The sequence below is a fragment of the Tenrec ecaudatus genome, chromosome 15 (genome assembly GCF_050624435.1).
Source record: "Tenrec ecaudatus isolate mTenEca1 chromosome 15, mTenEca1.hap1, whole genome shotgun sequence".
NCBI classification, from domain to species: Eukaryota; Metazoa; Chordata; class Mammalia; order Afrosoricida; family Tenrecidae; genus Tenrec; species Tenrec ecaudatus.
Window position 1 is genome coordinate 2,282,251 of NC_134544.1, and position 24,256 is coordinate 2,306,506.

General features: G+C 51.2%; 1 protein-coding gene and 1 pseudogene across 1 annotated transcript in view; both read right to left on the reverse strand.

Annotated features, from left to right (window-relative positions):
• Positions 1 to 10,521, reverse strand: part of ZNF236 (zinc finger protein 236) — a 47,081-nt gene extending 36,560 nt beyond the window's left edge. Inside the window, exon 1 of the mRNA XM_075532583.1 lies at positions 10,420 to 10,521. Coding sequence (XP_075388698.1) covers positions 10,420 to 10,477 — 58 coding nt within the window. The 5' untranslated portion in view covers positions 10,478 to 10,521. The remainder of the gene's footprint in view (positions 1 to 10,419) is intronic.
• Positions 10,522 to 20,122: 9,601 nt separating this feature from the next.
• Positions 20,123 to 20,238, reverse strand: LOC142428284 (5S ribosomal RNA; annotated as a pseudogene).
• Positions 20,239 to 24,256: the final 4,018 nt, after the last annotated feature.

Consider the following 24,256-nt stretch of genomic DNA (forward strand, 5'->3'; position numbering starts at 1 on the left):
GCGAGCACGCCCCGCATCCCGCAAGGTGGCTGTCACTTCCGGACTCGCAGCACGTGCGGCTCTCTGCACCCACTGCAGAGTGGCAGGAAAGTGGGCGCCGGTGGGGCACTAGCTCGTAGGGCTTCCCAGGGCTCAGGCCACAGTCGCCGGGATCTGCAGGCTTGGCGCTGCTAGGAGACCTGAACTAGGGGCATGGACTAGGCAGTTAACCGGAGGGCGGGGTTGGAGCCCACCCACCACTCAGGAGCAAGGCCTGGGGGTCTGTTGCCAGAAACATGCTCAGTTCAGGTGTGGGCGAGCGCTCTGCGGTTCTACCTGTGCTAAGGTGGCTGAGAAGTGACACTGACTTGATGGCAACCTTCCCCTCCTCCTACAGTGGAGTCCCCTAGGCTAGAAAGGGGGCTGGGAGAAGAGAAAAGCCACCACCACATACCCCCACCCCCACCATCAGCTTCAAAAACATTCTGGGGAGCCTGGAGAGAGACAAATCCAGTCCCAAAGAAATGCTAATATATGTTCTTCAGAGAAACTGCAACTCTGCTTATATGCAAAATGAGTCTCCTTTGAAAAAAGCATCCCTTGTTAGTGATCTTCCCCTAGGGGAGCCCGAGGGGTACAGTGTGTCAAGCATTGAACTGTGAACCCAAAGGTTGGTGGTGTGAGCCAGACAGCTGCAGCTCTTTGGTGAAAAGCTGAAGTGGTCCAAGGGGTAAAGACATCCAGCCCTGGAAACCCGCCGGGAGCGCTAACTAACTGCCCACGCGTTCCTTAAGGAGAGCAGTGGGTGCGCTTTCTTTTCAGCTGTAGCCATGTGTATTCAGACTACATGCGGTTGCTTCGAAAACAGAATGAAGAGATCAGGGACTCTTCCCGTGAACTCTGAAGAACCTCTACTTTCCAAAACCTCTGCGCCAAACGAGCGGCAGAAAGAGTTTCTGGCTCCCAGCACCCACATAAAGTGACTGTGACCACATCAATTAGCACACAGGTATCCCCTCAATGGCCCTTTGGACATCTGAGGACCAACAAGTTTGTTGTTGTCGTAAGGGACAGCAGCTCTCCTATCATCTGTTGAGGGTCTCTAAAGACCCCACACCCCTGCAGCACTGGACAGGGAGAGGGACAGGCCAGAGGGGCAGGGGACATGGTTCTCAGCTGCTGTGACCTGGAAAGGTGCACAGAGGAATGTTTTCCCATCATGGCAACACACGCCTCATTCTCTGAAGATTGCAGGGCTGTCCTTTGAGAAATCTTACCCCATCTAACCTACATCCATCCCTGTCTTGCCCCTTCAGACTTTGTTTTGTTCCCCAAATTCAAAGAACAAGTAAAAGGAATCTAATGTGAGTCCCTCAAATGGGGCTAAAATTGTCATTAAATTTACGCTGGCGCCAAGCTAAGGGCACAGATTCTCTGGGGAAGGCTCAGAGGGATGAAAACCCGGCCTTCTGAAGAGTCAGATCAAGATGGAGGGGTGTCAAGAAAGAGTGGCCTTGCATTTTTATTTTTGTGCCTCCTGAAATTCCCTGTGATGCAGCAGCAAGACTCTGACTTAGCCTCATACAGTCAGTGGAGACACAACTACAGTGAACTCTCACACATACTACCTCACCCCTGCGAGATCACTCTGCCTAGGTTTAATATTCTAAGGACCTTAACCTCATGAGATAACTTGGTCAATTGGCATAAACTAGTTCACAAAGCTCATGTGAGTAGCCCCTGGGGCCTCAAGCACTTGCGAGTGGCCCTCTCAGATCCACCTGCTGGTCTCTAGCTATCAGTCGCCCCAAGAATAAGGGCACCAAGATCTAACAGCCCGTTTAGCCATGACCCCATCGACCAGAAGGACTAGATGGTGCTGAACTCCCACCACAACCAGGATCACATACAGAATGAGAGAAAAGCGTGGGGAAAATCAAATTCTTAGGACAGGCCAGGCAAACGGGACCAGGTGTCATCAGAGGGTGCCCTGAGACACTCTTTGAACCTTACACCAAAACGATCATCCCGAGACCACCTTTTAGCAAAATAGCAGAAGGGGCACACAAAGTATATTACCCACGAGGATGGCACTCTCGCTGAAAAAGGCACCCACAATCACCAAGGAAGCAACACTTCTGTAAAGCCAGGATGACTTCCTCTGGCCGGGCAGCCTGAGGTGACTGGTCAAAATGTTCATACCTCACAATACCTGACAAATCAAAAGGTTCAAATCTCTGGGTGCATTTTAAGAACATGGGTGGAAGTACCCAGGCCATGGAGGCTATGCACATCCAAAAGGCCACCAAATATCTGAAGATGTCCCTTTGTAGGAGCTGTGTAGGAAGTGGGTAGGTGTGCCCAGGTCAAGCCGTGGAGTTGGGCACAGGGTTGGTGTCCCGAAGAGTGCTGAAGTTTGCTGCGTGTGCTTGGAAACACAAAGCAACGCTGAACTGCAGGGTTAGATGTGGGTGGACAAAGTCCCCAAGATGCACCACTGCACTTACAGGACTCATGGTCGGATCCACCCATCCATGAGCCCCCCACCCCCACCCCCCACGGCAGAGACATGATCCTCCCTGAAAAGGAACCCGCTGTGCCTACGCCACTGGAGACTGCATCAAAGAATAAGCTATCCCAGAAGATACTGATGAAGCAAAGACCATGAATTAAGTTTCAAATAAAAGCTGATGGAAGTATAAATAAGTAAACTAAGCAAAGATGAGAAGATATGGAGACAGGGATTTAGAGAGAGAAACAAACGGCAGGAACACATTGGAATATGGGCCATTGTGGGAAACCTATCTAACGTCACTGTACAATCTGTGCAGAAACTCAACCGAGACACTGTCTTGTTACTTCAGCTAACACACACAAAAGGCTTAAAGGGAGTTTCAGGTGCACATCAAGAAGAGATTCAGGGAGGCCATCAGCTACTTCAGTGAGAAGCTGAGCATCTCCTTCCCAGCCACGGGCTGCCAGAAATTCACTGAAGTGGAAGATGAACGCAAACTGCACCCAAACTTTGATGAGAAGCCTTGGAAGTGGTCACAGGCACTGAGCGATGGATAGAAGAGTGATACCATCCGCATCAGTGGGGAAACGTCAAGCAAGGTTTTCCCATGAAGCAAGGTGTCTTGACCCATCTGCTGCTGGGGAAGGTGCACTCCTGTTATAGACCATGGAGAACTGGGGGGAGGAAGTGCAAATCCATCTGGGGCTGCACTGTGGATGCCAATCCGAGTGCTCTCAACTTGATGATTGTAAAGAGAGAGAGAGAGAGAGAGAGAGAGAGAGAGAGAGAGAGAGAGAGAGAGAGAGAGAGAGAGAGAGAGAGAGAGAGAGAGGAGATATCCCAGGGCTGACTGCTACAACTGTGCCTCATTGCTGGGGGCACAAGAGAGAGCAGAATCCATGAACTCTTCAACCTCTCTAAAGAAGATGATGTCCGCCAGTGTGGAGTGAGGAAGCCCCTGAACAAAGAAGGCTAGGAACCAAAGCACCCAAGATTCAACACCTCGTGACTCCAAGGGTCCTGAAGCGCAAGCACTGGCATATCACCCTTACGAAAGAGTTTACCGAGAATGACAAGGAGGAGAGGAGGCTGCCGGATCTGCCAAGCTTTGGGCCAAGAGAATGGAGGAGGCCAAGAAAAGCATCAGGAACAGACTGCCCAGGGATGGGGGCTGTCCTCGCTTCCACCTGAGTCTGAGTTCAGTCGAAACTAAAATCGATTTCTAAGAGCCTCAAATAAATAAGCTCCTCTAATTTTAAAACATGATTTCAAAAAATAAACCTAAGTAGTAGAAAGATATAATGTAAAGAAGGAATCAGAAAAATGCAAAATAAATGAGTTGACTTATAAACAAAACCTTAACTCTTAGAAGTAATAACACTGATATACCTAAAGGGATTAAAAAAAAAAAACTGAAGAAAACTCAGTTTACAGTGTCAGGGAAAGCCGGGCCCTCCTCGCAAAGACACAGACAAGGAGAGGCACGGCCGCACCGCCTGGCCCTGTGGTGCAGTGGTTCCACCCTGACAGGAGGAAGGTGGGGCGTCAGCCTCTGCGTGGGAAGAGCACACCCCTGGAAGCCTTAGGGGGCAGTTCTCCTTGAGGGACAGGGTTGTTGTGAGTTGAAATGGACTGCGGCCACCGGGTTGTTCTTTAAAGTTTCATTAACAATGTTATGCTAAAGAAACATGAAACTTAAAGGAATTCTTAGAAAAACAAAACTTGTCAAAACTAATATCACTGAGCAATGAGACAAGCACAAGACAAATAGAAATTTGGAGTTCTATAGCTATTGAAAAACAAAAACACTGAATTGGCATTTATAAATGCTCCCTAGAGAAGTTTCAGCTGGTCAGGGTCAGGGTCAGGATAAAGAAAAGGGAAAAAGAAAAGAAATAGAAGCAGTTTCAGCATCCAGAAGATTTCTGCGGAGGACCCCAAAACCTGTACACTCTTCAATGCTGGGCTGAGCCCAGCTCCGGAGATAAGGCTTTCAGCCCCGCAAGATAGGCCCACGGAGTGACAGGATGCTGGGAAGAACATGCCCACAGGGTGAGAGCGGCAGGGCAGCATATGCCCCAAACCCAAGCTCAGAGGGCTGGCTGGCTGGGCAGGAAAGAGGACATATGGAGCCAGGAAGCCCCCAGGGTGGGGGCAGGGAGGGAGTGAGATGACAGGGGAAGGAAGTGTTCCAAATAGCCCTTCCACAGAAACAAGAAACTGAGAAGCTATGGGGGGAAAGGTTGCACCAGCCATTGGCTTGCTAACCACAAGGTCAGAGGTTGAAATCCACCAACTGCTCCACTGGAAAAAGATGAGGCTATCTGTTCCCATAAAGAATTAGCATCTCAGAAACCTAGGAGCCATTCTACTCTGTCCTAAAGGTTGCTGGAAATCAGAATTAACTGAGTAGCAGTGGGTTTTGTTGGTTTGATTAGATGGAGAAAAAAATAAGAGGCAGAGGTTGACAGGATTCCCAAACGTGGCTTCCTCAAGGTCACATGACTGCTTATTAATGAGAAACTAAGAGACTTGTGAGGAAGAAGTAGTCTCTCCCTGTCTTCTCATCCTTGGGACAATGTCAGGCACACACTCCGTAAACGCGTTCAGAGATCAGGCTTCCTTTCTGGCTTGATGTCTCTACTAACTGCTGTCTCCAGAGAAGGGTCTGAGTGGGTTGACGACTCCTCTTCTCTCAGGGTTCCATTTGGGACCCAGTTTCTCCCGGTAACTGTGCCTCCACCAAGGCCTGTTATCTGCTGTCAAAAGGCAGGCCTCCGCCCCTCCACATCCGCTCAAGGGGACAGGGCCTCCTCTAGCAGCAGATGCCAGGCGAAGGCAAGGTGCCTGGCTCTCTCCTTGAGCTGTGTGTCCCAGCGCCATCACAACAGGGACTCCAACGTGATTTGTTGAGAAAATGCCGCCAAAGCACTCGTTGGTTCTCAGTCAGAAAGTGAAATGCAGATTTGGGACTCGCAGAAATATAGATTGAAATACAAGCTCTGTCATCCTTGAGCGAGGTTGGCCCTCTAGGCAAACTAATTGCCCTTGCAGAGCTTCAATCCCCCTGGCAAACTCGCCTATGCCTTGCCATTTTCTTAGGGATAATATTCACCGTGGGATGACAAAGAAAACAGACACAAGGACCCCAGGTGAGGGGAAGCCTCACTAAGAGAGGAACTGGCAGAACACTACCTAGCCTTTACCCCCAAACCAAAAGCCTCCCTGATAATCCGGTCAATTCCATCTCTCAGAGATCCTACATCAGACAGGGTAGAACTGCCCCAGTGAGTTTCCTGGACTGTCACTCTTCATGGAAGTGGAAAGCCTCATCTTTCTCCTGCCAAGCAGCTGGTGGCTTCAAAGTGCTGACTTGCGGTCAACAGCCCATGAACCACTGTGCTACCGTGGCTCCTATCCCGTTAAATATGACTGACGATATAAAGACCAATAGATTTGTTGTTGATATCTTTGGCTGTTGGCCTTAGAAGTGAACACTGAACAATTTTTAAATATTTATGCATTTAAAGAGAAACCATTGCATGTTAACAAAAAGCCATGATCCACAGCTGTATGAAACATTTACCAATCTTCCTGCTGTCTAGAGCTGTGGGGCACTCACCCTGGGGCTCATTGCGGTCTTGGCTGAACTCTTCCTTGGAAGAAAGGCCAGCCCCACATCTGCCGTCTCAGCATCTTTTGCTTGCCACCACTCTTGTAGGACACATGGATACAACTCCAGAGATGCTGTGGGTGCGATTCCAGATGACCGCAATAAAGCAGGCACTGCGTTAAAGCAAGGCACGCTGATCTGTGTTGACACAGCAGCCTCTGAAGTGGTGGGCAACAACAAGGCAAGGAAGTCTGAAATGCGCTGAGAATGACCAAAACGGGGCATGGACACACACTGAAGCATCTGCTGCCTGGAAGATGGCGCCCACAGACTTCCTAACACAGGCCTGCCACAAACCTTCCACTTGTAAAAAGGCAGCTTCAGTGGGGGGTGATCAAGCCAAGCACTATACAAGGAATCCCTAAAAGAGGAGGCAAAGATTTACAGACCCCAGAAAGGGGACCAGGGACCCCCAGGGGATACCCGCTGTACTGTGGTAAAGAATCAATGGCCAGTGTGGCCTGAGGGAAGACCATGGAGGGCCAGGGCAAAAGCTTAAGTGCTGAGGTCTACAGGATGGCGAGGTCCAGCAGAAGGGACTGCAGAGGCGGAGACAGACACCTGTGCGAGGTGTCAAGCAAGCAGGTCTGAGTGGCTGCAGCCAGGAGATCCAAGAGCCAGCAGGAGGACTGCCAGCTCAGCTAGGACCCTGTGAGAGTCGGTGGTGCTGCAGAGGGCAGAGAGCTTCAACCACTAACCGAAAGGCACCTGCAGGCCCTGGGAAGAAAGGCCTGGCAGCAGTTCTGACTGAAACAATCCTCTGGGTTGAGTTTTTAGGAGTCAGCCATGCGGAAGCAGCACAGTGTTAATCTGGCTGACAGGTTGACAGGAGGATGAGACTAACAGAGACATGGCAGGCTCCCACCAAAGGGAGGTAGCGAAGGGTCCAGGGGACACCGCTGGACAGAAAGGGCAAGGCCCACTGGAAACACAGTTTTAAGGTGCAAGTTCCAAGGCTTCATGAAGCGTCGTGGGGAATGAGGGAGAGAGTTCGTCGTGGGCCTGGGCCTCGAACAGGCAAAGATGGAGACCGGTTTGTGAGTCTTCCTCTAGCCTTACTTCCAGCAACCCCCAGGCACCACATGGCACACTATGTTTGGCAAGAGACCTATGAACAAACTAGATACCGCACACACTAAGATGGACAGAGTGAGGCTATGCAGACATCCCTACAGACATCCCTCACTAAGAATCAACATGCCAAGCAGCTCTGCCCACCTGTCCTGGCCTACCACTGTTCCTCCACAGGACCACCACCTTCTGAGTGATGTTGGGTCGCAGGACGCCCTGCACTGACGCGGCCATTCACTCTTGGGAGTCCAATAACCGCAGCTATCATCATTTCTGACTCGCTGTGTCCTCTGGTTTACACAAATACCTGTCATTCACTCTCCCTTCCTACATATTCTGGAGAAGACAGCACACTGGCCTGCAGCTGGGGCCACCAGCCAAAATGGTATTTTCGGGAAAACAGTGCACATTTGCCCCGGCCAGTCCACAGCTTATTCTTTGGTCATAAGCTCTTAAGAGAGTCTCTATCCATCCTCAAGAAATGCCTGGCAAGGAGTCACCAGTCAAAGTAGCCACAAGATCCAATTAAATGGACACACAAACTTCTGAATCCCACACATGCCACCCTCCTGAGAGTAGCCACCATCCTCCTTCCTAAGCACTTCAACCCAAAACAAGCCTGCTGCCACCAGTTGTCTCTGACTCAGTTACCCTCCAGGACACAGCAGAACTGGCCCACAGGGCTTCTGATACTGCCCATCCTCACAGTACCAGACAGCCACATCGTCCTCCCTCAGAGTGGCTAGTGCAGCGGTTCTCAACCTGTGGGTAGTGACCCCTTTGGGGGTTGAATGACCCTTTCACAGGGGTCACCTGATTCATAACAGTAGCAAAATGACAGTTCTGAACTAGCAACAAAAAATTTTATGGTTGGGGGGGGTCACCACAACATGAGGAACTGCATTAAAGGGTCACGGCATTAGGAAGGTTGAGAACCACTGGGCTAGTGGATTCAAAGAGCTGGGACCATGCAGTCAGCCGGCCTGCATGTTGCCCACTACATCGCCAGGGCGCCCTAACATGCTTAGTGCTACCCTGAGACTGAGCTTCAGGTGGAACTTCCATAACATGTGGGTCCAAGTCCTAGGAATCTACTTTTCGACAGGCTAACTAGAAACCACAGTACGGCACAGAGGCCAGGCCAGGGGATCCGGCAGCACGACACAGCTGGAAAATGATCGAGGAAGCATCCCATATCTTTTCATGTCCTTTTCCATGACCTTCTGGAAGCCAACACAATTGTACCAACACAAGTGAAACGGCTAGGCTGTTTTATAACAGAAGACTCTTTTAACCAGGCCAGCGGGGTAGGAAGCAGAAAGCAAATGTACAATAAGACTGAAAGAAAGGTGCTGATGTGGAGTCATTTTACAGTTTTAAAATTTTGCAAATGTCTCCAGCGCCATGCCTCTCCTCATCAAAAACAAACACGAGTTACGGATCTTAGGCCAGCATCAGCACCAATCAACTATTCGTGAAGGCCTGCTGCTGCTCCCTCTGCCAAACCTCTATGAGCACAGAGGCCCCTCAGCCTCCAGTGAGTCAAAGCTCCCACAGAGCAGCGCACACAGCCCCCGGGGTGGCACAGGGGTTCAGGCTGCAGGGAACACCTCCTTCAGGGGCCTTCACCCGAGAGCGAAGTACGGAATACTGTCCACCATGGTGGGGCCGGGAGGGCAGAGCCAGTGGCTGCAGTAAGATGGGGCTACAAAATAAAGGAAGGGGGTGGTCAGCCACATCTTGAGGGAAGCACATGGTAGCTGGGCCCTGGGTCGGAGGTCATCAGCATGGGTCATCATCAGGCATCAGGGGTGGGAATCAGGCAGTCAGGTCTGGGTCAGGGTCAGAGGTTATTCAAGGTGGGTTGGGGTCTGAGGTGGAAGGCAGAGGGGTGGTCTGGGTCAGGGGCTGAGATCTGGGCTTAGAAACCATAAGGGTCGTCGTGGTCTGGGGTCTAAAGAGGGAGACTGTCCGTGGACCTCAGGTGCTGGCTGGCGACCATCAGGGTCATGGAATGGGATCTAAGTCTGCAGTGGGGAACCAGGGGGGTGGGTCTCAGTCAGGGTCTGGGGTCTGAGGGGGAAACCACCGGATGTGGGGTCTGAGGCTGCCAGGGTCTGGTGTGAGGGGTATGAGGGGGACGCCTTCTGGGGTTCTGTCAGAATCTGGGGTCTTGAGGGGAGGCACAGGAGGGTATGGGGTCATAGGGGTGTGAGGGGGACACATTGTGGGGTTCTGTCAGGGTCTGGGGTCTTGAGGCGGGGCACAGGAGGGTGTGGGGTCAGAGGGGTGTGAGTGGAACGCCATCGGGGTTCTGTCAGGATCTGGGGTCAGCGTCTGGGGTCTTGAGGCAGGGCACAGGAGGGTGTGGGGTCAGAGGGCATGAGGGGGACACATTTTGGGGTTCTGTCAGGGTCTAGGGTCTTGAGGCGGGGCACAGGAGGGTGTGGGGTCAGAGGGGTGTGAGGGGGACGCATTCTGGGGTTCTGTCAGGGTCTGGGGTCTTGAGGCAGGACACAGAAGGGTGAGGGGTCAGAGGGGTGTGAGGGGGACACAATCTGGGGGTCAGTCAGAATCTGGGGTCAGGGTCTGGGGTCTTGAGGCGGGGCACTGGAGGGTGTGGGGTCAGAGGGCTGTGAGGGGGACCCCATGAGGGGTCGGTCAGGATCTGGGGTCAGCGTCTGGGGTCTTGAGGCGGGGCAATTGGGCGTCGGGTGGAGGCTGTCAGGGGCCGGCGTCTGTGGGGCACCCCACCGTGGTGTGGGGTCGGAGGCTGTCAGTCTGGGTCCCAGGTCTGGGGACCCTTCGGAGTCCGGGTGGGGTCTCGGGGCGGCGGGGCCGGGGGTCCCAGCTGAGTGGCTCCAGCTCGGGTCCCTGCGCTCAACTTTAAAGGGCCGCGGGCGGGGCGTGGGCCGGGGGCGCGGGCGGGGCCGGAGGGTGAGGCGGCGGCGGCTGCGGCGGCGGCGGAAGGAGGAAGGGGGGAGGGGCGCGGCGGCGCGGCGCGAAAGTAGGCCCGCGGAGGGGCCGGCAGGCCGCGGCGCGGCCCGTATCATTCCGCCCGGCTCCCTCCGCCGCCCAGTCGCCGCGCCGGCGCCGGCAGAGGAGCCGCGTCCGCCGCCGCGCCCGCCCCCGCCCCGCCCGCCGCCCGGAGCCCGCCGCGGGCGGGCAGGCGGGCGCTTACCGGAGTCGCCGCCGCGCGCCTTGCTCTCCTTGGGCTTCGGGGGCCGGCCCCGCGGCATGGCTCCGGCGGCGTGCGCGGCCGCCACCACCGCTCGCCGCGGGGGCGCGCACGCGCGGGGACCGGCGCGGGGGCGCGCGGCGGCCGGGCCGGGGCTCGGCGCTCGGCTCACGGGGGCGGCAGCCCGGCGCGGGGGGACGGCGGGTCGGCGGCGGCGCGCACCCGCGCGGGAGCCATGGCCCGCGGGCCTCGGCGGCGGTAGGGCGGGCCGGTGGGGGCGGGGCGGCGCAGGGCGCATGCGCGGCGCACAGGCCGGGCCTAGCTGTGCGGCGGCCGCGGTGCTGCAGCCCTCGGCTCGGGCCGAGTCAGGACAAGGGCTTCGGCCGGCGGGCCGATGGCGAGCCCGGCTGCCCGAGAGGGAGGCGGGGTGGGCGGGCACGCCAACCTCGAGGAGCGTCCCTGGCCGGGTGGGAGCTGCGACTGGGCCGGGCCTTCTTTGGAACCCACCAGCGACGCCGAGGGAGAGAGACCTGGCGATCGCTGACCCTTGGAAGTGCAGGGTCGGAAGCAAAGGGGCCAATTCTGCCCTGTCACCCAGGGATCCACTGGACAGCACCCCAGCGGCAGTGGCGGGGGAAGGGGAGCTTCCAAAACATCAAGGGGGAGGTTCCATGATGGCTCAATCCATGTTTCCATGACCCCCTTTAAGCCTACCCTCCCCACCATGTTTACTTGTCTGCCATCCTCTGATTCCGGGCAAAGACTTCCTCGTGCAGTATTGGGGAGGCCTCGGGGAACATCCTGCATAGACGTCCCCTCATTTACCCAGCACTTGCTCAAAAGTGACGTAAAAGCTTTTCTTCCCCGGAACTGAATCAAAATCCGGACTGTTGATCTTGTGTGATGTTTGTCGTTGCCCTTTGGGATCGATCCCTCCTGGCGGCGGAGCAGGAAAGGGTTAGGTGGGATTGCCTAAGCTAGATGATCCGAGCGGGGGTGGGCATTTTCTCAAGGAGGCTTAGCGAGTCTCCGCAGTAAACTTGATGGATAGTGCTCACCTACCAGGAGCAAAGGCCTTTGGAGAGACTGTAAACAGGGCAATCTGGACCCCAAATACTTGGGATCTGGTGGTGAGGCGAGAGAAGTAGTCAAAATATGGTTGTAAAGATTATGACAGGTAGAAAAATGAAGAGTCTCTTCTGACTGGAGCTTAGGAAATGGTGTCTAGGCAGAAGAAATGCTGAATGAGGGCTTCTCAGATGGAAGGCCAGGAGAGGAAATGTGTGTCCGGGGCTCTATATCCGTTCAGGTGTGTGTGCTTTCACTTTGAGGGGACTGTTAGGCTGCATTATTTACAGGGAGCTAGAACGCCAAAGATCAGCTGTTCGGTGAATGGCAACGCTGACTGCCTCTTAGTGCTCTCCAGGGGGGGTTGTGGGTAAGCCTTAGACTGCTAACTACTAGGCTGAGGCTCACCCCCACCCCCGCAGCGTGGGGGGAGAGACAGTCTCAGAAACCCCAAGGAGCAGTTGTATGCCATCCAGACTTGGTTTGGCTTTAAGGGTCAGCACTTCACATAAACTCCTTGTAACCCGTGAGCAATCTCGCAGTGCAGAAACCGCATCCACCATTTACGGAGGAGGGGGCCAGACCTGAGAGGGGAAAGAAAGGCCTGCAGGCAATCCCTGTTACTTCCATAAAGTGTAGTTCAAAAAATGGGCTCTCGTGCTACTTAGCCAAGGAGGAAGACACAGTTGGAAGGGCCCCCCTTCATCATAAAATGAGATCATCTCTCTGTGTGATGCACGCTTTTCCTAACAGGTACCATGTTTTAGCAATACAAGCGACCCCAAATCTCAAAATATGACAATGTTAACTCTTACAAAGCACAATGATGCATCATCCAAATGAGGGAGATAGATCCTTGGGTGGCATGAGATCTTCCAAGCTCACTGTCATTGAGTCAATGCTGACTCACAGCAACTGCACCCCAATCCCCACTGTGGGTCTGAGATTTCTTTACAGGAGTAAAGAGCTGAGCTGCTGGTGGCATTGCACTGTTGACCATTGCGGATTGCAGCCCAGTGCATTAGTCACAAAGCCACACGGCTGGGATCCAGAGCTATGCAAAGGGCACTCATTCGTGATTGGTGGCCAATCAACATGTCTTAAAGGTGGAACTCCAGAAGGGAGAAGGTACCATGATTGGGACGTATGATGTTGACCAGAAGGGCTAACAATGGCAGGGCAAGCCTGGACTATGGGACCCTAGTTTGATCATCTTCCAGGACACACCCGGCAAACCCCTAAGGGAGACTGCCCCTCCTGGGCTGGCTGGAGGGAGTGGAGGTGATTCACTCTATTGAAGTTAATAAGACAGAACTGGTAGTTGCTAGTTGATTCAGTGGAGGTGTAAACTACCTGGGGATATTGACGTCTGCCTGCCATCCATGGCCTGCAGGATATACAGCCAAGAGGCATAGCCACGTGTTCCAAAGTTAGCTACTATTTCACAGTGCTACTCTTGTTGCCATCAGAACGTGGGTGCTTCCTCCAGCTGTATCCTCATGGTGCTTTATGGGCCTGCTGCTCAGTAATGTCCCCTAAGCAAGATAGCCCTGGTGGCAGAGTGGGCAAAGCAGATGGACTGCTAACCCAAAGGTTGGCAGTTCAAGCCCACCACCCTCTCTGAGGATGAAAATTTAGTCTCAGAAACCCTGAACTAGAGTCACTGAGTTGGAATGAATTTGAAGGTTTGGGTAAGGAAGACGAGGTCAGGTGCCAGAACAAGATAAAATAGTAAGAGCAGGCCAGTTGTAAGACCACCTGCTGACAGCAAAGACAGTCCTTCCAAAGCAGGTGTCCCAAGGCTCAGATCCCAGATGTGTGTGGTCCAGCAATGTTTCAGACAAACACTTTCCAGTGAATGGCCACCATTCCTGTTCATCCTGATACCCTCTGCCAGCAGCTTCTGGGTTTCCGTTGTCCCAACCCTCACAGCCCCCATGAGGACAGTGGCCTGCCCACAACCCCTCAGGAGCTAGGCATGGGGCTGCTCAGGCAGAGCCATCTTCCTGCTGTTTGGAGGGTGGCCCTGGAAAAAGGTCATCCTGGGACCCAGCACTTGTGAGACAGCAGAGGGGGCTCTGCCAACTCGGCAGCCCCTCCATACCTCTCACCCAGGAGAGGCAGTGGGTGCTCAGGAGAAAGAGGAGTCAGCCATTAGCTAACGCCCCTTAGGTATTAGACACAGAAGGGGAAGGGCTTTTCTGTGTTCCTAAGCCCAGACCCGCCCTAGGTCTCAGGCCGCTCCCTACTTCCTCTTCCTTATTTCCAGTCCTGTTCCTCTTCCTTACTACAGGTTGGGCCCCACCCATTCTAGGAGAGATTTTTTTTCCCCCCTAAAAATAGTTTTGCTGGGCCAGAGTAACAGGGTTTCACTGGGATCAGCTAATACAGTGAGTGGGTCTTGACCCCTTTGGAGGTCAAATGACCCTTCGCAGGAGTCATCCAATTCATATAACAGTAGCAAAATTACAGTTATATAATAGCAACAGAAACAATTTTATGGTTGGGGGGGTCACCACAACATGAGGAACTGTACCAAAGGGTCACGGCATTAGGAAGGTTGAGAACCACTGAACTAAAAAACCGCATAGCTAACATTTCCAGCTTGACAAGTCCCGACATGCCCATGCCCGGGAGGCTATCCTTAGGACTAAGTGACCCTGTAATGGTCCCCCTATGGCTGGCTCCTCCCCCTCTTCCATCCAGCCCCCACAGGCAACCCCTGAATTTCTGCCAGCAGAGATTGGGTTTTCTAGAAATGAAAACAAGACATAACCCTAGGGGAGCCATGTACCTGTCTTATTTCGTTGACAAGGGTTTTTAAGTCCACCCGTGTATGGGTGTAATCATCTGTTATTCTTTCTTTGGCAATAATGTCCATTTTGCACACAGGCTTTATCCATTCCCACAGTGTTTGTCCATCTCCAGTAAGTCAGTCCAGCTCCGGTTACTCTGAGTTCAAAAAGACCCTGTTTCAACTAAAACTTAAAAAGTGTTTACTACATCTCAAGTGAGGACACAGACACATCATCTGGGTGAGGAGGCCAGTGACATGGGGTTGAGATGGCGTCTGAGGACTCACTGAGTCACCAAGCATCCAGCAGGGCATGGTCAGGCAAAGGAAACGAGCCAGCGTGATTGGCAGCACATCACAGAGATGGACTGCAGAGGCAAAGACGGCCATGGTTGGCACATGTGATCCTAGGGAGAAGGGCCTAGGGCCCACTCGATGTCCACTTCTACACTTGCCTGGGGAACTGCTCTCTCCTCGATAACGGAAGCTACCTGGACTTATCCGGCTCTCGTCTTTCCTGGGCCTCACGGTCCTTCCAGAACTCCCCAAGCTCACTGCTACTGAGTTGGTTCTCACTCAGAGCGACCCTGTGGGACATTAGAATTGCCCCGGAATGACAAGAGTTGAAGGCTTCATCTTTGTCCCCCAGAGTGGTAGCTGGATTTAGGGACGGATTGTCCCTCCTGTGCCGGCAAAGGCCCCCACAGAGGAGAAGGTTGTAAAGAAATCAGGCAACCATTAGACACCTATAAAGACCCCAAACTGAGTATGCTGTTACTCAAACCCCCAAGCCAAGTGGGAGGTGCACCAGGGCGCTCCAAACAGCCCAGGCTCATATCACCCAGGTTGGCTCAGGCTGGGAGAAAGGCCAAGAGCATGCCCTGCGATGTTCTCCATCTTTCTTGCCCCAAACTTTTGCATCCCTGTCTTAGAAGAAGCATGGCCAAAGTTGCTCCCTAGAGACTCTGTCTCCCATACTTTGCACATGTTGTCAGGAGAGACCAGCCCCGAGAAGGACCTCACAGTTGGTAAAGTAGGGGGAGTCTAAAGAGGAAGACCTTTGGTGAGATGAGTGAACATGATGAGCTCAAAGATAACATTTGTGAGGTGGCACAGGACTGGGCCGTGCCTGGCTCTGTTGTGCATGGGGTCCTAATCAACTCAAGGGCATCAAATGACAACTGTGTAACTGTATGTAGTGCACGCATCAATCAAACTGTACTTCCACATCAGGATATGGTGGCTCTTTCAGCGGCGCGGCTTTGCAAACCACTGTCCACTGAGCTTGCTCCTCAGCCGGTGCAGACTGAGTGGAATAGGGATGGTTCAGCCGACCAGGGCCTGCTCTGAGGTAACACTTGATCTTGCGTGTCTTCTCTCTCAGCTTATGTGATAGCTAGGTTTATTGTGCCAATTAGGCCTCCATAGGAACATGTGGGCAGAGCTTAATCAGGATGCAGCTTGATTGGAGGGCGACCAAGAGAAAGACTTCCTTGAAGGCATTCCTTCTTTCTTCCTCCTGGTGATCAGACCAGCCTGGTGCTGCTTGAGCTAGTTCTTTGCCTCATCCGTGTGCTCCGCCACCTGTAGGGTGAGCCAACCTATGGACCCTGTGGCTAAGCTCCCTCCATGCTGTCTGTATCAAAGACCCTCTGCTCTACTAAGCTCCTGTGCACAGCAGCCATGACTGTTGGTGCCCCGCCCTGCTCTCGGGCGGCAGGACAGTTCTGGTCTTGCCTGTGGGAAGATTCAGCTACGCAGCACGGGCAGCCTGAGTTAAAGGACCTTCAGTATAACCGCTCCCCCCCCCCCCCCAGGTGAGTTGAACTGAGCCTTCTGCACTGCTGTGTGGACTACTTTACCATTACATTCCTTCCCCCTGTAACATAGGTCTGGAAAATCAGTCACGTGTCCTGGTTTTGTTTCTCTGGAGAACCCTGCTCAGCGCTTCCAGCCCACACTGCACTGGAAGGTCCAAGAAATCAAGGAGTACAGAGCAGAGGAAGAAGTCAACCTCTTCCTGTGTCTATAGACCAAGGTCCATGTACAGAACCCCGAGGAATCCAGCAAACGACTGTGAGAAGTAATAGGTGAATTGAGCAGGGTCACCGGTCACACTGCTCAACTACAGAAACCGGATGCCTTTGGGTGTGTTTTAGAGTTTCAAAAGAGACCCCAAATCTCAACAGTGATCAGGAGAGCACTGAGTAAGCCTCAAAGAGGACAAGAGGAAACCCCATCACACGGAGGAGGGAGGCCATTAGCAGGTCATAACGATGCCCAAGGATTCCCAGGCTCATGGCCTGTTGAACAGGACAGAGAGGAAAGGACCCTGTCAGGGATTGTGATTGGTGATGGGTCAGTACCTCACTGCCCCTAACAGGAACAGAACCATGACAGGGACAGGAGTGTGATGTCACACAGAAGAGCTTACAAGACTAGGCAGTCTGGGCACTACTATTAGGGTGTGACTCGACCTTGGGACCCAGAGTGTGGTTATGTCTATCAAGGACATGCCCAGGCAAGCCCCTAAGGGAGACGGCCTCCTGCAGGCCTCCAGGTAAAGCGCCCTAGGAGCAAACTGCTGACCTCAGGATTAGCAGCTCAGCAAGGGCTCAAAGGAGGAACTCAGAGTTTAAGCTGTTTATGTCCATGTTAGCAGCAACTAATTGGTAAGGGAAATGTCCCCAGCCATTCCATCTATACTCAGAGGACACCCAAAGCTGTGGAATGCATCTAAAATGCAGTCGTTGGGAAAGTGCTCTGTTGGGAAGACCTCCAGGAACCCATGACGGGATCAGGAGAAACCACGCAGTGGTTCAGGGAGAATGTATCAAGGTCACAACAGGAAAGATGAATGGAGCTGGTGCCAGAACCCGCCCTGGAGACTCCGCTGTCTGCTGTCTTCCAGCAGAGCGGAGGAACAAGTGTCGGTCAGCCAAGGTAAGGGAGATCAGCGTCTTGGGAATAGGGCATTCAGGTGGGATGCGTTGGGTAGAATGGCCAGCTTTGATTTCCTTTATTCTTCCTTTAAACTTTTTAATTATAAAGCACCCAGGGGAAAAAGACAAATATGGGGATAAGGAAAAACAATACTGCTGCAAAGTCACAGGCACTTTATTAAACAAAAACCTCAAAAGGTGAGTTCCCCACCAAGGCCCTTCTGAAGGGGTGTTTCCATCTTGCTACCTCCTCCCCCTGTCCTGCAGGGTCCTACGAGTCAGCCTCCACCCCCTGGCAGAGAGAGCAAGCCCTCCCCAGAGAACGCTGCTTCTGGACTCGCATGCCAAAGCAGGAGTTTGGGCAGTTTCCCTCTGCAGCCTCGGTGTGGGGCAGCATGTTACTTCATTTTGTAAGGAACCGCAATTAAGACAAGTGTGCGACTGAGCAAGTGCTCCTGCAGCCAGCACTGTCACACTGCCGGCCTGTGTCAGTGAGCAGCCTGATAGGGACGTAAGCCACAGCACCCCAGGGCTCCGCTGACCACAGGCATGCCCACATGGCTTTTGCTTGGAATCAGCTCGTGGATATACAAGCAAACCTAGCCAGGGGTAATACTTTTGACTTACCTTGAGGATAGGTTAGCCCACAGACTGCCAGCATGGGGCGGCTCTTAGGTTTGAACTGTCTACCTTGCAGCAGTTATTAGTCCAACCTAGCAGGGCCACCAGGACTCCCAACAGATGAATAAAAACCCCAAACCAAACACACGCCGAGTCATTTCCAACTCCGTGACCCTGTAGGACAGAATAAAACTAACTGCGTTTCTGAGACCATCACTCTTTGCAGGAGTAAGCCTCGTTCGCCCAAGGAGCCGCTGGTGGTTTTGAAGTACTGACCTAGTGGTTAGCAGCCCAGCATGTACACCCACTCTACCCCAGGGATCCTGCACAATAGGCAAAGAGACACAAGTGAAGTTCTGGTACATGGCTCCGCAAAGATGAACCTTGAAAACGTGATGAGTGGATCAACTTCACATGAGGACGGCACTGGACAATCCCACTAACACGAAAGAACGAGACTGGCATTTGTAAATGTTAAAAAGTGTCCTCAGTAGTTGTCTGCAGTCGGTAAAATTTACACTGCACTCGAGTTGGTTCAGACTCTGCAACCCTCGGAGTTTCCAAGGCTGTGAGTCTTTACTGGAGCAGCCAGCGCCGCTTTTCCCACACAGCGGCTGGTTGGCTTGAACCACCAACCTAATGGTTGGCATTTAAACACTTAGCAGACAGTGCCGACAGCAGGCAGAGTGGATGGTGGGCAGGATTTCCTAGAGCAGTGGTTCTCAACCTTACTAAGGCCTCGACCCTTTAATACAGTTCCTCATGCTGTGGTGACCCCCAACCATAAAATGATTTTTGTTGCTGCATCATAACTAATTTTGGTAGTTATGAATGATAATATAAATATCTGATGTGCAGGATGTATTTTCATTGTTACAAATTGAACATAATTAAAGCATAGTGATTCATCCCCAAAACAATTATATGTTGTGAAATATTTATTCTAATTAAAAATAAATGAAATTTTGTCTTGAAGCATGGTGTAGTGTGGGAAACTGAAGGATTTCTCCAAAGTTGTCCCCCCAAATTTATGCCAAACTTAGCTGCTTGTGAATGACTATACACTTGGAGATCATCAGAAGTAGGTCAGGGGTCATTCTCCCTAAGGGTTATCAGCCATCTAGACCAAGCAGACACCACTGTTTCTCTCACAACAAGTAGGGCCCACCCCCTTCTGATAATGATAGTAGTTGTCTGTTTCCTTGTAGGAGACCCCCAGAGAGGTCAGACCTGCCCAAGGATGACCAAGGTTAGGCTGCCATCATGAATCTATGCCCATCTTGTCACATGTATACCCCTAGCTCATCCCCTTCCTGTCAACGCTTGTGCCTATCGTACATCCCCTTCCTATGATGTGCATGTCGATGGTACTGCCCCTTCCTGTGACCTGTGGTTACCTGTAATCATGCCCCCCTAAGGAAATATAAGACTTGGTTAGCAATAAAGTAGAGGCTCCCTCCTGCTGTCCAACCCAGGGGCTCTCTCCTGCTCCCGGCAGCTGGGCTTCCCCCACGAGGACCACCAAGAGGAGCTGAGGTGAGCATTCTACCATAAAATGTGTCTGACTCCATTATTCCAATTCTCTACCTCTCATCCTCTCTCTGACTTTAATGTTTACTTATTATTGCTGTACAGTTGTGCCTACCAGATCTGTGATGATTTGGTGGGGACTCCCCCAGTGTAGCATGGGTAACAGTCTTCAGGCCAGGTACTCATGTAGGCGTATGTGCATGTGGGCAGATAAAGGAGCAGCGTCTCCAGTCCTAAGACCATCAGGGTGTTCACCCCCCCCCCCAGGGGGGTCACGATGCACAGGCTGACAGCACTGGCGTGGATAGTTCTGAGTTTGTGTTCAGGGAAATCATTCGGAAGCACAGTGGGAATGGTAGTACATGTTGAACAGCTCACTGAAGTTGCCATGTTTTGTTGTATCCATTGCACCATCATACTTCTAAGAAAGAGGCTTGATAAACTAATTTTTTGAAGAGTTAAAAATATGGCTCTAAGTATAAAATGGAAACATGTCAGATTTAATTGTATTAATTACCAAGGGAACAAGTAAGACGTTCAAGCTGCTCAGAAAAAACAAAAAAACTGCGAAGAGCAGCCAGGGTATGTTTATAAGTAGATACGCAGGTAGAGACGAGCACATGAGTCAATACAGAACTGGGCTGCCCTGTGGTGGTTTCCACTGACGTCCAATTGGTTATAACTCACAGCTTCCCTATAGGACACTGTAGAATTCCCCCATAAGGTTTCTTTTTCTTTTTTTTTTTTTTTAAGCCTACAGCACCTGGTATTCCCAGGTGGTCTCCCTTCCAAGTACTAACCAGGCCCGACCCTGCTTAGCTTCCGAGATCAGACGAGACAGGCATTCAGGGTGGTATGGTCGTAGACACACACCCCCCCCCCCAATAAGGTTTCTAATGATGTATTCGCTACAGATTTAAGTTGTCAAGGGGTTTATATTGCTTAGAACCACAAGCAACACTCATGGAAGCATCAGTGGAAATATTAAATGAGGTGTTGCACTGGAAAAATAAGTTGAAATTGACTTGGAGGCTTTAGAAACAAATTCATCGCAAATAAGATCAAATGATGGATTGCATTGGGTGAGTCTGCTGCACAAAATCTCTTTAGAGCTGAAGACTAAGAATGTCACTTTGAGGACCGTGGTGCACCTGACCCAATAGGGTATCTTTTTAACAGTTTTATTGGCATATCTTACCCAATCCAATATATCCGGTCACATACAATTCTGTTGTTAAATCCCATCAAGTGGAGTTAAACAGTCATCAGTGCTATCAGCTCCCCACACCACCTCTCTTCCCCCTCCACTCTCTTTTCCCCTACCCTCAGGCAACCATTACTCCTGTAACTGTTCCTGCAGGGTTAGCTTTCATGTACTGAACCATCTTAAATGTACATATGAATGGATGCATGTCTAACATGATTGTGGTAATTACATAATCTGGTGTCAGTTTGGAACTTGAGAGGATTGAGTGAAGGGGTGGAATCTAGTCTGTCAATCAGGTCATAGCCAATGAGGCCTCTGAATAGGCATGGCCTTCTCCTGAGGATTCTGGGAACTCCTGTATTTTACTCCTTGGAGGCGGGGGAGACATTCTCTAGAGGATCACTCCCTGAGAGACGCTGTACTGGCAAGACCCAGGGCACTACACTGATAGGACCACATGCCCTGGGAACTGGAGCGGTCATGTGGAGATCCCTGCCAGCACTGAGATACTTCTACTGCCACTGAATCTACAAGACTGCTCACAATGGCCTGGGATCTTCCTGCATTTGGCATCATTGCATGTGTTTCGTGAGTCTGAAGAGGACTTTATAGATTGGTATCAGACATACGGGCTAATAATCTTATGGACTTGATCTGGACTGCACTGGGATGCTTTCTCAGTATTCAGTTGCTCTTGTATATAAAGCTCTTTTTTTTTTTTGGTTTTGTTTTTTTTAAATTTTATTTTAACAATTTATTGGGGCTCATACAATTCTTTTCACAGTTCATACATATACATACATCAATTGTATAAAGCACATCTGTACAGTCTTTGCCCTAATCATTTTTTTCTCTTTTCTTCTTTTACATTTTATTAGGGACTCATACAACTCTTACCACAATCCATACATATACATACATCAATTGTATAAAGCAAATCCATACATTCCCTGCCCCAATCATTCTCAAGGCATTTGCTCTCCACTTAAGCCCCTTGCATCAGGTCCTCTTTTTTTTTTCCTTTCCCTCCCCTTTCCCCCCTCCCTCATGTGCCCTTGGTAATTTATACCTCGTTTAAAGCTCTTTCTTATACACAAGTGAGTGTCTATGAAGTTGTTTCTCTTGTCTACCCAGACTACACAATGATTAATGAGTAGTAATGGGAGGAAATATTAAAGAATTAGCAGACAATTATATAGTTCATCAGTGCCATACTGCACCCTGGATTTATCATCCTTTCCATGTGGCCCTTCTGAGAGGGACTCTCCAATTACATTACAGGTGAGTTTGGGGTCTCTCGCATCCATGCCCCTTCACATCAAGTTGGTTGCATGTTTCTGAACTTCTACCTCTTCCTGTCAACACCTCATGATCACATAGGCTGGTCTTCCATGTGGATTTTGTTGCTTCCCTGCTAGATGGCTACTTGTTTAATTACAAGCGTTTATGACTCCAGATGCTATATCTTTTGATAGCTGGGCACCATCAGCTTTCTTTGCCACATTTGGTTGTGCACCAGCTTTGTCTTAAGTGACCATGTCAGGAAGGTGTCATACAATGTCACATTGTTAGAACAAATCATTCTTGTACTGAGGCAGGATTTAAGTAGAAGCCTGTTTGCTTCCTCGTTACAATTATATATATATATTCCTCCTTCCTACCCCACTGTGTTAGGGTTCTTTAGAGAACTAAAACCAGGACACTTAAGTGATTTTATATACATAAGAGGATAGGTTTACACAGCGAGAAGGAATGTAACAGCTAATTGGTCCACACAGCAGAACAGAGGGCTCAGTTCAGTTCAATTCCGTGGAACAGTTAATATACTGGAAGTCTTTCAACTCACATGGGCTGCCAGGCCCAAGGTCAAGGAAGTTGACAGCAGTCTGTCCACAGGCAGCAAGCAGCAGAATGGTCACCATTTGCTCGGGAGCTTAGCGAAGCAGGCCCAAATGGAATATGGAATGCAAGCAATGCAGGGCAACAGGATCCACCAATAGCATGGCAAAGCAAGTCTTAAAAGAGCCTCACGCTCTAGCTACATGATCCACAGGTTGGTCTGGCCCACAGGTAGTGAAGCTCACAGGTTGAAACAACTAGCCAGAGCAGTAGCACACTACAGCAAGCTAATCACCAGAGAGAAGGGGGTTATTTCTTTGCCTTCCAATCAAACTGCAACTTGATTAATCCCACATGTATGGCCTATTTGTCCAGGTTGGCACAATAAACCTAACTATCACACCCACAGTTATGTTTACCCATCAGTCACATCTCTAATTCCTCTCAGGTACAATTCAGTTGTTTAAATACATCAAGAAAAGCTACCTATTCCTCACCAATTTTAGAACACTTTCTAGTGCCTTGTACTCACCATTATTCCAAGCCACGTTTTTTCAAAGGTCTCATACGCATGTGAACATTAGACATTGAATTAGAAGACTGAAGAATGCACGCGTTTGAACTGTGGTGTTGCAAAGCATATTTAATAGACCATGGCTACCAGAGAGCAAGCAGCTATGCCTTGGAAGAAGTACTGCTGCCAGAATAACCCATAGACGCAAGATGGTAAGACTTGGTCTCACATACTTTGGACATATGAGCAGGAGAGCCGTTTATGAAAGCGTGGGATACAGAAAGGTTCATCCCCAGTTTGCCCCCACTATATTATATGCCAATCCTACAATGTTACTTGCTAACACATGGTCAATGTCTTCCACTCAGAGGTCAGCTTCTTAAAGGTTATCTCCCTGAGGGTATCAGCCATCTAGAGCAATCAGACCCTATTGTCTGTCCCACCATAGGTGGGGCCCATTCCCTGCTAATGAGAGTGGATTGTTCCCTTGAAGGAGAGCCGAAAGACAAGGTTGAGCAGAATCCAGGAGGGTCAAAGTTAGGCTGCTGTCTTGACTTAATATACCTGTAGTGGCTCCCCATCCTATTGTGTGCACACCCCTAGCTCATCCCCCTCCTGTTGCACATATGACTATGGTACAACCCCTTCCTGTGATGATGTCATCAGAGGGACAGACCTGGCTCTGTGATCATGGCCATCAGCGAGGTGAGCAATTGCATGCCTTATCTTGTCTGGTGTCTCTTTAATTTTACCCCTCAATCACACAACCGCCCCTTGGTCCCATTCAATTATGGGGGCTGGTGCCCCACAGAAACAGCATTTTTGGTAAAGGGGTGGAGCCATGAGAACGTGGAAGATATTCAACAAGATGGAGTGGAACAGCTGCTGCACCCATGGGCTCAGACAGACGCACAACAGTGAGTTCCGACTCAGACCCTGCATTGACAGAACAAAACCCCCCTGGGCCTGTGCTAGCCCCACGGTTGTACAGACAAGGTCACACATGGAGCCACCAGGTCAGCCTGTTTGCAGAGAATCTTCCTCTTTTTTGCTCATTCCTACTCTACTAAAAGAGCCCTGGTGGTAGTGGTTATGAGTTGGGCTGCGATTCACATGGTCGGCATTCGAAGCCTGAGAGAAAGACTGGGCTTTCTACTACCACCAACAATGACAGTCTCAGAAACCCACCAGGAGTCGCTGTGGGTCAGCACTGACAGGATGGTAGCGAGTTCTACTTCACACACGGCTCTCTCCTGAAGGCACGGCCAGAGTGTGTGAGACCAAGTCTGAGGAGCTCTCTGGCAGCACCTCCTCCAAGGCCAATT